The sequence below is a fragment of the Geospiza fortis genome, unplaced genomic scaffold (genome assembly GCF_000277835.1).
Source record: "Geospiza fortis unplaced genomic scaffold, GeoFor_1.0 scaffold139, whole genome shotgun sequence".
NCBI lineage: Eukaryota > Metazoa > Chordata > Aves > Passeriformes > Thraupidae > Geospiza > Geospiza fortis.
The window spans coordinates 1,914,919-1,930,590 of NW_005054406.1; the positions used below are offsets into that span (position 1 = coordinate 1,914,919).

Genomic DNA, 15,672 nt, shown 5'->3' on the forward strand with positions numbered 1-15,672 from the left:
GAGGTTTGTTGAGTTTCCTGCAGTTGAGGGTTTTCTGGTCAGAATGGAAAAAGCTCTGATTTAAAGCTGAAAACACCAAATAAAGGCTCACTGCAGTGGCTTGGTAAGAACTCATAAAGGCTGGTCCCTTCCCTGCAGTATGGTGGTAAAAGTCTACAGTACTACAGTCATTATCCCAGTCTAATTTAACTCTGATTTTCACTCTCTGCCTTCTGTCTTCAGAGAGTAAATAAAAGTTATATGAATGGTTGTGGTAAAACTTTTTAAAAAATCTGATGAATTCAGATTTTTTGAATAAAATTGTTGAAATGCCAGAAAGAGATGATTAACTGAGGGCAGTTTTCAAGACTGTCTAAGCCCACTTTGGTTCTCTCGTCTGACCAGAAGTACTCAGAAATAAGAGGGATTTCCACACCGCCAAGTGGAATTAAGTGTATTAAAGAAAAATAACACTTCAGCTGATCAGTCCTTGGTATTTTCTAAGGAGTCAAAAGGTGTGTTTAAAATTCTCACAGGAAAATAAGATAGGAATTGAATATCAGAGAGGAAAATTAAGGAGAGAAAATCGTAATGACTGTGATCCTCAAATGAATTGGTAAATCTGAGCCAAAACAAGTATTTTAATACTCATGAAATATTTTTTTTCAAATAGAATAAAAACCAGTTCCACATAAAAAAATCACTGTTTTCAAATTATTTTAAAAGTTTTTACAGTAATTTCACAAGACAGTAATTTTTTTCTTGTTTTGAATATTTTAAAACCTCAGAAATTTTTATTTCTTGTTCTTGGAAGAACTCTGCTTTTTTATTCAGATGCTTATCTATGTTAAAAAAGCACACAGGAATCTCTGTATATTAATGTGTTGGATTGTCAGTAAGCAGTGCATTGGAAAAGTTAATTTAGATTCAAAGGAAGGATACTACTCCTTATTGTTCGCCAAAGTTGTCATTAGTTTAATATCAAATACCTACAACTTCTTTCCTTGTTAGGGCCTATTGTGAAATGTTGCCCATTGTCACATCAGTGTAAAAACTGCCACCACCTCCAGCAGAGCCAGTATTTTTTCTGTTGCACCAAAAGGAGTTTGCAATATTTCCAGTAAGTTACTGAAAACTGTAATAGAAAATCCAAAACCACTACTAATAAGATGCCTGCTAATAAAGTCATTTGTGGTACAAAGTCTCTTCATCCCCTTTCCATAGAAACCCATGCCTGATTAACTGAGTTTCAAATCATTTGTCAAATAATTGTGAAAAAGTTCTTAACCACAAACCTGTGCCTATCCTAACACAAAAAGAGTGACTGACACTGAACCCCCAAAGTATTTTCATTTGCTGCCTCCATGCAGAAACTGTAGTCATCAGCTAAACTGTGTGATTTTTCTCCAATACCCCTCACTAAACCATCCTTGCTGCTAAGAGCATGATGAACATGAGCACATACACTGATCCTTCCTGATTTATTTTAATTCCATAAAAAAGGTGTAGACCACACATGTGAACATACTGATACTCTGCATGTGTATTCTGTTTATATTATAGAGTATCAATGGGGACCTAATGTCCATCTTCTGCGCAGTGATAAAACAAATATACAGTGCTGCTTTATGGATGTGATACCAATATTATAACTTGTATTTTTTTTTTGTGAATATTCCAAAGGTGACACAGGCGGAATTACAGAAATTTCTCACTGTTTGTTCTCCAAGTCCAGTAAAAGACCCACTCTATCCTAATTTGAATATTCGCACCAGTATTCAGATGAGTATTTTAAAGAAATCAAGAGGCCATCCCTGGTGTGTTCTGGTAAAGGCACCTCTAATGCAATTCTGTCCCATTAAGCTGAACTTCTTTTGACTTTTGGCAAACCAATCAAGAGAACAAGGGACAAAAATCCAATAAGTAATGCCATGAGCACTGGGAAGCCCAAGTCCATCCAGGTGTGAGCCTCAGGGTCTTCAAGGCCCCAGACTTATGTCTTTCCTAGTAGTCATTTGGGATGAAATCTCAAGGATGGAATATTTTTATGTTTTTAGTTTTTGATTTGTTTTTTTTTTTCTAATATGTAGTTGAAAAACTGTCTTCATGTGTCAACTTAATTCTTCTTTTCCACCTTCATGTAGCTCTTGTTTGTGTACTAATATTACTGATTGTTTCTTGTTTCAGCTATTTGTACAAGAATGAAATCCAGTCAATTGACAGGCAAGCATTTAAAGGACTTGCCTCTCTAGAACAACTGTAAGTGCCTTTTCTCTTCTGTGCTGTCATCTCCATGGTTCCCCTGCAGAGGAAAAGTGCACGCCTTGATCTGTACATCCTACCTGCATGCTCTGCATGTCTGCACCCCTGGGTTGGGCAGAGAGCCCCATAATCATTTGCATGTGAAAAAACCACAGTTGATCTCTTTGTCAAATTCCTAATTTCTATGTTTGTCTTTTTTTTGTGATTTGCATTCCTGATGTCCCTATACATTGTTACATACCTTTGACAAAGGAGAATTATTGTGGAAAATGTTGAAAACTAATGTGTATTGCTTAGAGATAGATTCTGCTTTCATTTCTGCAGGTTTTTATAATATCACAATTCCTTTCACTGCAGCAGTTACTTTGTTTATGCAGCATAACTAAAGCTGAATTAGCCTCTGCAAGTTCAATCCTGTTTTGTTATACTTTGAAACAAGAATAGTTTTTTAAATAAAAACCTTGCTATAATTTATATGTGTTAATCATTGCCATATGCAGAAACAAGTAAGGAAGTTCATCATTTGCAACGTAGATGTTTCAGTAATGTCGTCCAGAAAGATCGATTAAAATCATACTTATTTTCCTGCATAATCAAGAATAATTTCTACTGAAAAAGAATGAAGAATGCAGTCCTGAGCATGACAAAACCCAATTGTATTGATTCCATTAAGTTCAACTATGTTTTGTTGTATGATCACTATAGGAGAGACATTGAATTGCTGGCATGAGTCCAGAGAAGGGCAGTGAAGCGAGTGAAAGGGCTGGAGCACAAATCCTGTGAGGAGCAGCTGAGGGAGCTGGGCTTGTTTAGTCTGGGGAAAAGGAGCCTCAGTGGAGACCTCGTTTCTCTCTACCACTACTTGAAATGAGGTTATAGTGAGCTGGGGAGTGGTCTCTTCTCCCAGGTAACAAGTGACAGGACAAGAGGAAATGGTCTCAAGTTGCAGCAGGAGAGGTTTAGATTGGTATTAGAAAAAATGTTTTCATGGAAAGTGTGGTAAAGCATGAAACAGGCTGCCTTGGGAAGCAGTGGAGTCGCACTTCCTGGAAGTGTTCAAGAACTGACTGGATATGGCACTTTGAGGTCATGGTTTAGTGATGAACATGGCAGTGGTGCTAGGTTGATGGTTAGACTTGAAAATCCTAAATGCCTTTTCTAGCCTTAACAATTCTGTGACTATGATCAGAAGGCATTACTCTAAATTCATTATGATAATGTTTAGAAAAAGTAAAAAACTGTAAATGTGTAGTTGTTTCACAGTTTGACTACCAAATAACAGTAGCAAACTAATGAGTTGTTGTGTATAAACTGGGAACTGAACATCAATTTTTAAGGTCCTGAAAGGTATCAGTGTATTACAAATGCTCTATATGTACCAGTTTCCTTGTTACTGTAAGCCTCTAATGGATATTAGTAGACACAGAGTATATATGAAATAAAATGACACTTTATATGGGTACAAAATCATACATGCTCCTTTTAGAGTGCAATAGATGCCTTTTGAAGGAGGAACTTCTATGTAAAACAGAAGTGTTAATTATAAAAAGTATTTAAATATGTATTTTTTTCCTTAATGCCTTTCTCTTCCTTCTCCTTTTACTCTAGCAATTATTACTGCACCATATTGACAGCAACTGGTAGGGCTTACTTGCATGATAATAGCAATACATAATTTCTGTGTAGAATTTGGAATACTGAGGCCCATTTATTGCATTACTAATCTTCCAAAAGAATGTTCTTCCCCATGCCACAGGCCTCATATGCTGCAAGTGGCAATATTTGTCCTTTTCTCTTGTGTTCTTTTTCCCTGTTGATCTATGTTATTACTGAAAAACATAAATCAGTTTGGAATATTAACACCTTCTGAATGCTCTTCTCCACTATGTGGCAGTTAAGCCTCTCTTTCTACAGTGATATCACACTGTATCAGCTTAAGCTCAAACTTTTCAGACATCCACATTATTCAGTATGAAACTGAGATTCAGACTCAGGGCTTGAATCTAATCTCCAGCTGGGAAGATTGGATATGGAGCCTGGCAGAGTCACTGCTCATTGCCTGCCCGTGTGTCCTGTCAGCACCTGCAGCTGCTGGGGAATGGGGGGCAGGTGCTACCCCACTGCCTGCATCAGAGCTCACTGCCTTTTAGAGCTCTTCTGCTCCTCTCCTGAACACAGAGCTTGCCAGGAGGGAAGATGAGAGCACATGAAGCCAGTGGCAGGCACAGAAATAAATTTAATGGAGAGTAAGCTTTGAGATTTTTAGTTTAGGAAAGATTTGGCATTTATGCATCTTTAGCATAAAAATATGTTCTGACTCTGCAGGGTCTGTTTTATCACATTAGCTTTGGAGAAAAACTGCTGACAAGAGTTACCCTTGGCAAACAAATTTCTAAGTGTCCTAATTTCAGTTTTGAACTGTATTGACAGTACTAAATCAATGTTTCTGCATTTGAGGTCTCTGTGGCCACAAGTTATCGAACACATTTTGCTACTGGTTGTGTTAACTCAGCCAAATGCTGTTCTCAATGCTCAGCAGAGTTCTCAGAAGTAACATTGTGGACCACATTTCAGGGAATTACTTGTTTCACAGCTATTTCTTCTACTCCAGTGAAGCAGAATTCAACTGATAGTTGCTTTTAAAAAGATACCTGATCAGCAAAGCAAACATATTTTTGGTCATTGTTGTTGTTACCGAAAGCTAAATGTAGTTAAATGCAACTAAATTACACTAACTAAAACCTAAATGTACTGTTGCATGTATAAGGGACAAAACCCCCCAAGTATTTATTGCAGCTGGCAGGTTCCTCCTTAAACCTCTGAAGCAGAATTCTTAGCTGCTGATGTAGTCAAAATAGCTTTTCCTTTGGAAAGTTCTGCCAAGAAAATAAGATCTTTGAATCAGATCTTGAAACCTGTTTGTGCTAGGGTAAATTCTGAAGAAAAATTGGCAGTTTTAGGTACTTGAACACACTGAGCCATACATATTTCATCACCTAACTTTTCACCTGTGGCTGGGCATGAAGGGAGAGCGTTAATGAAAAGTAGCTGCTTAGTACCAGTTTAGACACTGTTAAATCTGCAAGACATATGTTTGGGTCTGGCACAGAGAGCAGAAAGCTGCAGGAAACTTGCATTTTTTCAGAGCAGCAGCCGGAAGGCAGACAGAGCACCCGAAAGGCAACGAGGGCTGCCTCTGTGTGCCTGGGCTTAGACAGCTGCTCTGTGCCTCTGTGCCTGGGCTTGACCACTGAATCCCGTCTGAAATGGCACTAATACCCTGCTGGGGAGCTCATGAGTTTGGATCCCAAGATCTAGCTCTAAATGGAGTCCATTTCCAGATGTGTATACATTGCTTTCCTTCCAAATATCTGTCACATTTTTGAGATCTCAGCTTATGTATGTATGTATCAGGGACAAAAAGTGTACTCTCCACTATTTAACTAGTGGCATCCCCAAATATTAATGGAATTATTTAAATCTGTTTACCTAATCCTAGTTATGCATTTTCTTTTAACTTTCATATTAACATACTAATTTTGTTCTTTATAAGCTGTTATTAGTTATGCTGTAGTTTATGTACACATATACATGCAGTTATTAGTTATGCTGTAGTTTATGTACACATATACATATTTTGGGGGAATTAGTAGACAAAAACCTTAACTAACATATAGTGATACAGTTTGTTATATTAAGTCTATTTAATTCAATTCAGTTTTCAGTATTTTTGAGGTGTTGCTATTTATTTTCTTGTTTTATACTACAAGTTCCTGATTTTTGCATGACTCTATGTCAGATATTAGTTAATTAGTTAATAAACAAACAAAGGAACCCAAGAGGTGTGACAGGGGCGTTGAGAAGTTAATCTTTATTATTCTACAGTAAGATTAGCTAGGGACAACAAACTGGAAACAGATACTTGTCTAGCCTTATTTTAAAAGTCTTCAGTGAGGATTCCATAATCTCCTTAAGTATCCTGTTCCAGTATTTTATATTGTTATCACAACATACATTTAAATATTTTTCCTTGTGGTTCAAGGCTGCTACTAGTTGTCCCTGAGCAGGGAAAGCTCTTTGATAAATATGGAACATATATGTTTGGTCATTCTTATTCAACTAATCAAAAGGGCAAACATGCTGTTTAAATATTCAGAACATGGATTATATTTGGCTAATGAGTATTTCCCCAAAGATGTGATGATGTTATTAGCAAAAGAAGAACTGGCATATTTAATAAAAGTCCTCACCTACAAAAACTTCAAAGCTACAGAAAATATAATCCTAAATTTAATGATGTGAAAAATGTCACTGGGACTGAATTTTACAGTAATTTTTTGTCCTACGAGATTAATAATAAGAAATCTATACCATGCTTATTTGACAAAATCTTAATCTTCCTCTTGAGGTGTTTCATTTGGACTTTTTTTCCCTAAGGTATTTTCTTTCCTTCTATTTAATTCTTGATAGTGTTTTTAGAATCAAAAAGGAAAGATATATTGGTATTTAAAAATCACTCTTGCATGCTTTTTCTTTCAATTTCATTCTGAAAGTCTTTTTAATGTCTAGTTTATTACATGATACTACTAATTTTAATGCTTTGTACTCTGAACATAAAAGATGCCTATAAATATTTGCCAGTGTGAACTACTTTAGACAGTGTGATATCTGATGAGGTAAAGTTAGCTATTAAAATGTTCTTCAGCACCTGAATTATTGTATCTGCAATGGTGTGAGCTTGTAAACAAGGCAAGGTTTATAACAGAAATATTTTTTTTAAATTTATTTGGAAAAACAAGGTGACTTTTCAGGCACATATTGATTACATCTGTAATTCTAATAGTGAGTACTAAACAGCCATTATGGGCTGGAGCTTTGAGTTTTACAATGTATATACTACTTAAACTATCTGAGAGAGGTATTCTTTCTTTTTCTCTCTTTCTTACTTTACCCTGATTTGTGGCCCTGAAGAAGGGGTTGTTTGACTCAATGTATCTGCTTTTACCAATGTTTTTTTTGTTCAAATAAGAGATGCCTACAAATCTTGCCTTGTCAATGCCAAAGAAGTACAGGAGATTAATTTATTTGGAATATAAAGAGATGTGTTTGCGAGGTGCTCATGAGGCATAAAAATGCAAGAAGAATTAAAAAATTTAAAAAGGAAAAAAATCACTGCTGCCTGCAAAAGAAGTAGTGTTTCTAATTTTTTTCCGAAACAAAAGCTGCTTCAGAGAAAACAAACCCTATAGTTGTGCCTGGTTGTTCCCTTTGTACTCTTTCATTGCAGTGATCCCCCCTTGCCTTGCCCCCTGCCAAATGCTGCTGATCCTGGAAGGTGGATGAGCAGAGCCCTGGCACCTGGCAAGCAGTGCCTGCCCACCTCATGGCTGGGCCATGCCCAGTCCTTATCCTGCCAATCCTTCCTCACTGAGGTCTCTCTTCTCTCTGCTGGCAAATCGAATGATCCTTGCCAGAAATATCTGCCTTTGAGATCTGTCTTTCTAATTTAGAAGAAATTGCCCTGTATTTTTAAAGGGGAGATGAAAACTGGCAGTCCCAGCAAGGTGATGTGGTTCTTGGTTCTTCATGCTAACAGGACCATGCTCTGTGCTCAGGACACTCTGTGGCGTTGCGCCGGCAGTAGGCAGGCGTGACACCCTGATGTGCTTGATCAGGCCCGTGCTGATTTATTGGCTTTTTCTGTGGTCCCCATTCACTGCTCCCTGTCATCGCTCGCTGGCTCGCGCTTGTCCTGGGAGGCTGCCAGGCACGAGCCTGGCTCCCCCTGCACGTGCCTTCCAGGGCTCCCTGCAAGGCTTGGCTGGAACCACCGCTGCTCCCGCTTTTCCCTCTGCACAGCCCCCATCTGGCTCAGCACGGGCAAATCCCCATGTCCTTGGCCTTGTCATGCTGAGGGATTGGTGTTTCAGGAGATACTGAGCTTGGAGTTGTTCTCACTGTTTTTAAATGACAGGCTTTTTTGTTCTTCAGACCACAGTGATTTCTGTATATACACATTCCCTAGAAGTTCCTGAGTTTGTCAGAGGTCAAATACAAAACTTAAAGGGTTTTGAATACTTTTGGATATAATCAAGATCCAAAGTCTATAAATCATTTTCACAGTTTCTTGTGCCAGTTTTATCCATACATCTTGTATTCTCATCTGCAAGGTTCAGGGTAGCTCCACAAAATAGTAGATGCTGGAATGATCCTGCTTTTGCAGTCCATTTTCACAATAGTTACAGGTTAATAGTCTGGTTAATTGTCTTGTTGTGTTAACTTCGTCAATTTTACAGCATTAACAGCTGCGTAGATTTATTGTTGTGTAATGTTCATAGCTTGGCATAAGCATCAAGAGAGCATCAAACAGCACCAGTTGGTATTTAGCCCTTTGTCTAAAGTTAAATTAGTCAAACTTGGGTTTATATTACAGATTTGGTTTTGAGAACATTCACAGCTTTAAATGCCAGTGTTCATGGACTAGAGAAGATGATTTCTCAGTATCTTTTGAAATTTTCACTCATGGAAATGAAAACATTTGGTCACAAAAAATGTTATTGTGCTGGAAACTGTAAATGTTTTCTAAATAACTCTAACATTTTTCCTATTAAAAAAATAATTTTCTTTTTTTGGTAAATTGTTTCAAGCATGCATACAATAAACATCAGAGTTGGCAAAATAGCATTCAAAGTATTATCTCCAAAATCTCCACAGCAATGTTTGGGCTTTTTTGCTTATATATGTACACACACACACTCAATATAGTGATCTGCAAACACGTCTTTGTTTGTCATGTCTTCTATTTCTCAGATTCAAGTATGAGATTCAGATGGTAACAGAAAAAACTGCTACATCACTATGGCCATTTAGATCTGTAAACATTATGGAAACAATAAGTTCTTTAAAATATTTCACCAAGAAAATTGTTTCAGTATTTTTCTTTTTGTTTAACATATTTTCAGGTATCTGCACTTTAATCAAATAGAAACGTTGGAACCTGAATCCTTTACTCATCTTCCAAAACTTGAAAGGCTGTAAGTTTGTTTTTCTTGGGGTAAGATTCAGAAGACAGCTTGCTTCCTTCTTTGAATTAAATCAGGCATTTTAAACTAAAAAAGAATATTTTTATCATTGCCATAGATGGTTTTGAATCAATTTTTTTAACTGTAACTACTACATAGCCTTTCCAAGAGCATTTTGGTGAGGCTGACCTTAGAGGCATGTAGAAGTGAGCGTGGCCTGTGGTTTATTTTTCTATTGCAAAACTACTTCCCAAAGATCTGTTATCAATGTTTGGCCGAAAATAAGTGTTATGAATGAAGAACTAGACTTTTTATTTAGGACCTTTTTAATTTCTAATTTGAAAGCTTATGAACTCCCTTCCTTGTAGTTACTTATAGCTTCTTTTTCCCCACATGGACGTATCCAAGTACACCTTGGGGGCCACTTAAAAAATACCAGACAATGAGTTACTGAACAGGTTCAATTTTTTTCTTAATTTTTCTTAGATTAATTTCTCTTGAAAACATTCCAGAAGTATGTAAATGAAATGAATGCATCACAAAATCTGAATTATTACATGCATATTTGTGTGTTTTTAACAGGTTTTTGCATAACAACAGAATAGCTCATTTGATTCCTGGAACATTTAGTCACTTAGAATCTATGAAGAGACTGTAAGTAAATTGAATTATTATTGAACTAATGAAATCTTAAATAACCCAATTAGACTGTATCTTCTCTTGCAATATTTATCTTCCTCGCAAATGCCTTTTATGGTGCAATTGTTTTAAATATTAATTTTTTTTCCTAACTGTGCTCCAGTTGTTTATGTGCATAGATTGAGAACATTGTTTTATATCTATTTTCTTTAGTTACTGATTGAAGTTTATTTCCTATATTGGGATTATTTGTAATCATTGTTTCATAGACTAAATAATATACATAGATTGTCCTTTGGGCAGTAAAAATAACACACATTCTTCTAATAAAAACTACCAGAATGACTATAAGCAAGCAACCATCACCTGTATTGCCTGTTGGCTGTTGGCTGTATTCCCAGATAAAGGCATTGCTCCATTTACAGAACCATGTTGATCCTAGAAAAAGATGGCTGAGGCTTGCTAACAGAGCTGTGGCTGCTCCTTGTTTTGTGCAGGCGCTTGGACTCCAACGCTCTCCACTGCGACTGCGAGATCCTGTGGCTGGCGGAGCTGCTCAAGACGTACGCGGAGTCGGGTAACGCTCAGGCAGCTGCTACCTGCGAGTATCCACGCAGGATCCAGGGAAGATCAGTGGCCACAATAACACCAGAAGAATTGAACTGTGGTGGGTTTGCCACTTCCTGATGGCTTATTTTTCATGTGCTGCGTGTACATAAACTGTATTTTTTGGGGGAGTTAACATTTGTTGTTCTGTTTATTAACACTGCCCACCTCTGGATAATATTGGTTATTTCTAGAAATCTCTCCACATTCCTTTTCTGGTTTTGTGTGCTTCTGACAGGATTGATTGCTTTTACTCTTCAGCCTATCTTTAATGAAACAAATATAACCATATTTGAAATTTCCCCTTGAAGAATGAAAGGTGATTATCCTGAAGGAGTTTATTTTTCCCTTTTATATTTCAGTTCTGATCATAACAGGATTGTCAGCTGGGGTCTATGGTGCTGCATTAATAGTATTTGGTGTCGTTTATTCCCTTCTATATGAGGGAAAGGAAAGAAAGAAGCTTTACTGAATTGCCCCTGGTGACACAGTTCTGGCCTTTAAAATTTTTGTGGATGTAGGAATTGGGGTTGGGCCACTGAATTTTTTTTTTTACTCAGCTGTAATTAATAGGAGTACTCCACACAGGCACTGGAATCCTCTGCTACTGAGGATTAATGGAAAAGCACCTTTGTAATAATTTTGTTTGTGTATATTCCTTTGCCCTAGGGGTGCAAAAACTTGGCCCCATGGGCACCCTGTGACTTTGCCCAGTACCTCTTGTGTTCTGAAATCAAAATGCAGATTTCTCATCAAGCTATGGGCATTTACCTGCCCACTTACATAATGAAGCCAAAGTATAAAATAAGTAAATTGTCCTTTTGGTTAAGTGTTGGATATAATTCTGATCAAGAGAACTATGATCATAAGCATCTACAAGATTCTTGAAAAAGATAGTACAAAGGGAATTGGATGCAAGAATAATGCACGTGGCATCCTACCAGCTCTTTGCACATCTAAAGAGCCTGAATATGGAAACTGCAGGAAGCAAGCTGTACAAATTATTCTGTGAGGCAGGTTATACTGATACTTATCTAGAGGAAGTTATTTTAAATGGCACTTGTGCTTGCTGCTTTAAAGTTTTTCCTTCATAGGCAATTTGAATCTCTGTTCAAATAAATAAAACAGCTGCTTTAGAACCTGATACAAATTTACACAATCTATTTCCAGTCTGCTGAAAGATCCTGAGGAACAATGAAGGAGGTCAGAAATCTCAGTCACTTTTGCACAGGGAAAAGTGGATTTAATCGTGACTAAGCATATATATATATTAAGTCAAAACATTGGTAAAATATATTTTTTACAAGATGTGTGGAAATATTTTTATTTACCAAATTTAGTAGTTTTAAAATAAGTAAGAGTTCCTTGTGTGTTTTATTGTTGATATAGAGAGGCCAAGAATTACATCAGAGCCTCAGGATGTGGACGTTACCTCAGGGAATACAGTGTACTTCACTTGCAGGGCTGAAGGCAATCCTAAACCAGAAATTATCTGGCTTCGAAACAAGTAAGTTTGAAACAGGAAGAGAGAAACTTGTTGTAATTACATTTGCCTCTGTGTGTGTACATTTCTGGGTGCATGTCCATGTGCTATATATGGTAAAATATGAAATAGTTACAGCAAAAACATACTATAATTAAAATAAGCATATGAAGTAATGATGGCCCATAGCTTTTTATTAATATTTTTAAACATTTAACAGCTGGTAACTAGAAAGTATTTTTACTATAGTACTATTTGTAAGACCTTCAGCTGTAGTACACCTGCAAAGCTGCTCACGCCTGTAATACTAAATCATTTACATGTAAGTACCAGGGCATGTGGACATGTTGTATGTACAGACTGTGAATTACTTAGCATTTGCATATGTTTTGGGGTGGAGCAAAAGATACTTTTTTTAAGGACTCCAGCTGGATACAATTAAAGTTTCAGAGAACTCTTTCTGGAGCCCTAGCTCCTCAGAGGTATCTTCCCTCCAAGGTTGAGCTCTGTCCCGGGAGAGGAGAGACATATCTGTTTACAGCCTCCTCAAACCAGTACATGGAGGGCAGGCAAGTCTTTAGATCATAAGATTGTAGTGTAGTTCAGGTTGGAGGAGGTCTCCAGTGCAGCCTTCTGCTCAAAGCAGGATTATACCACGTTGCTTTATCCAGATGGGTCTTACAAGCCTCTAAGGGTGGAGATAGCACAAGTTGTCTGGGCAACCTGCTGCGTTCCTTTCCTTCACCACTTAGAAGATGGGAGAAGGTTGTATAAAGGATGACTATCTTTAAACAGCCCAAGGGCCAGCCTGCTGCAGGGTGGCTGCTCAGGCTGTGCCCAGAGCCTGGCTCCCTCCAGCTGCCCTGGGCACAGCAGAGCTGAACCAGCCTTTTGCCAGCACACCACCCCCTTAAACTGGTGTGGACTTAGAATGGACACATGAACTGTGAGTTTACCATCAGCAAATCAGACTTTGGTTTAATAATGCTCTTATACAAACCTGACCTGGAACATAAATTCCCTTACAGTTTCTATAAAGCATTTTAATTAGTCAGTTGCTGATGAAATGGCATGGTTTAGAGTCCTGGTTCTATATCTTTCTGCTGATGTCAGTGAGAACCCCTCATGCAGCAAAGGCACAGCATTTATGGAGTATGTCAAGAACAGAGCCTTGAACTTGAATGGTATAATTATTTCTTTAAAATTTTCTCTGGCTCAAGTATTTATAATACACAAAGAAAACGTATTCAGAATACACATATGAGTTTTAAGAAGAAATTTGAGCTTGGGGTGAGAGATTATTGACTCTGGCTTGTTTCCTGGCTGCATGAATGAGAGCAGAGCTGTTTGCAAGGTAGTTGAATATGGCAAGATTTCAGTCAAAAGCCATCAGCCTGTTGAGCAGTATGTTGAATAGATCAGTAGGCTGGGGTTTGTACATAAGAGGCGTGATCTCATCCCTCCTCTGTGCTTTCTTCATCATGTAGTGAGGGGTGGACTGAGAAAAAGTTTCTTTAATAAAACCCCCTAAGACTTCTTAGGTTACATCACAAAAATTTTTCATCCATGACCTAACCTGAAGACCTGACCTTAACTTACATTTTACACCAGTACAAAATATAATCAAGTTCATTAGTGTTTCTTGAACAATCCAGGCAGAGCTTGGCACAAAGATGGTTTTATAGCAACTAACCTCTCTCCTAGCAGAAAGTATCTTGAATATTGAACTTGCATGACATACTTCCAGTAGAAACAGTTTTAATTGTTCTGCCAACTAGAAAAGCCTTTTAAAGACCAGGTATGTGTATTGTTCACTGTTTTTTTTCCCTGTAAGCTATTCCTCAAAAATTTATTTTAACTTTTCATTTTGAAGATGCATTACTTGCCTAAGCGAAACAGTTTCATTATTTGTTTTTCCTCTTCTTCTCTTTAGGAGAAAATGTAAAGTTCCATAATTTTTAACAAAGTAAAAGGTTTTTTTTTCCCACAAGTTATTTTGGGTAATTTATCTCCTGGGTTTTATTATTTGGCAGTTTTCTGCACTTGTGATTTAAAGGTTTAACTCTAGCAGATCCTTTTCTTCTCAGTAATGAGCTCAGTATGAAAGAAGATTCCCGTCTAAACTTGCTAGATGATGGCACGTTGATGATTCAGAATACTCAAGAAACAGACCAAGGCATTTACCAGTGCATGGCAAAAAATGTGGCTGGAGAAGTGAAAACTCAGGAAGTTACTCTTAGATACTTTGAGTCTCCAGGTAAAGAACATTAAGTCTGAATTTTACATTCAGGTAGAGAGTTGTTTTGATAATAAGATTGCTAAAAAATAAAATGCTTTGGCGCTTGATATGTAGATTTGTTGGGCTTGGGCATCTTAAGGCTTAGATCATGAAGATATGATATCCTTAGAACAAAAATACAACTCGGTTAATTAATATGTTTATTGTAGTATGCAATTTTTATAATAGTCTTGTAGGCTGTAGAAGGGTTAGGAGAAGAGGCTTTGCATTGGAACATTTCTCAATGCAGTAACATTCTCTCTGGATACCAAAAACCACAAGCTGGTGATCAAGCCACTCGTGGAGGCTTCGGCACACCCTGTGCAGCCGTCCTTGCTCAAGAACCTTTTAGCTCTGTCTAGCCAAGGCCTCATATTTGCAAGGACTAAATTCCTGTCCAGGACTGTAATGTTTTCAAAACGTGGTCTTTGCTGTGAGAACATTTTGTTTTGACACACAGCACCAGGTAAACTTAAAATGTCACTACAAATTACTCATGTACTTGAGAAAGGTTACTTAAAATTTAGCTTAATCAGTTTTGGCTTTTGTGCACTTACAGCAATTTTTAGCCTGTTTGTGTTTTGGGTCTCAATGTCCATGACTATGAAGAGACCTTTATAAACATCAGCATAGGAGAGCAAATGTTTGAAAATTGTTTTAATGGGAGTTGAGAAAAAAACTTCAGAGCAATTATGAGCTTTTGTTTTTATATATTGATATCTGCAGTTAGATTAAACTTAAAGCAAGATGCAGAGTTTGCACCAAGATTAGAGGTATCCTAGAGCCTATTAAAGCTCTAGGATAACTGAGTATCCCCAGTTATAGACTATATTTGTCTAAATTAGAGCTGTGCAAGCTAAAAGCTGCATTTAGGCATTGCTGTTTTCTCACAGCCAGGCCAAGTTTCGTGATTCACCCACAAAACACCGAAGTGCTGGTTGGAGAGAGTGTTACCTTGGAGTGTAGTGCAACCGGGCACCCTCAGCCACGAATTACCTGGACCAAAGGTGACAGAACCCCTCTACCAAATGACCCTCGTGTCACCATAACACCCTCAGGAGGACTTTACATACAGAATGTGAAGCAGGAGGACAGTGGCGAGTACACCTGTTTTGCAACTAACACCGTAGATAACATCCACGCGACTGCATACATCATAGTCCAAGGTAAATAATGTTAAACTGGGAGAGACATACTACTTGAAATTGTGTGGATTTGTCTTTTCTTCTGAGATGACAGAGCCAAACTAAAAACATAAGAGTTTTTACTTCTAATTGCACTATTGTAGTTCATGGGTAAGTTGCTATACATTTCACACGAAGCAAGATATTACTCACTATTTCCCTGAAAATTATGTTTCAGTGATTATCAGACATTTAATGTTTTCAAATGTTAATTTCTTA

General features: G+C 37.5%; 1 protein-coding gene across 1 annotated transcript in view; it reads left to right on the top strand.

Annotated features, from left to right (window-relative positions):
* PXDN (peroxidasin) overlaps window positions 1-15,672 on the top strand; it is a 57,100-nt gene that overhangs the window by 6,758 nt on the left and 34,670 nt on the right. Inside the window, exons 4-10 of the mRNA XM_014309155.2 lie at window positions 2,167-2,238; window positions 9,204-9,275; window positions 9,846-9,917; window positions 10,400-10,569; window positions 11,898-12,015; window positions 14,079-14,248; window positions 15,163-15,435. Coding sequence (XP_014164630.2) covers window positions 2,167-2,238; window positions 9,204-9,275; window positions 9,846-9,917; window positions 10,400-10,569; window positions 11,898-12,015; window positions 14,079-14,248; window positions 15,163-15,435 — 947 coding nt within the window. The remainder of the gene's footprint in view (window positions 1-2,166; window positions 2,239-9,203; window positions 9,276-9,845; window positions 9,918-10,399; window positions 10,570-11,897; window positions 12,016-14,078; window positions 14,249-15,162; window positions 15,436-15,672) is intronic.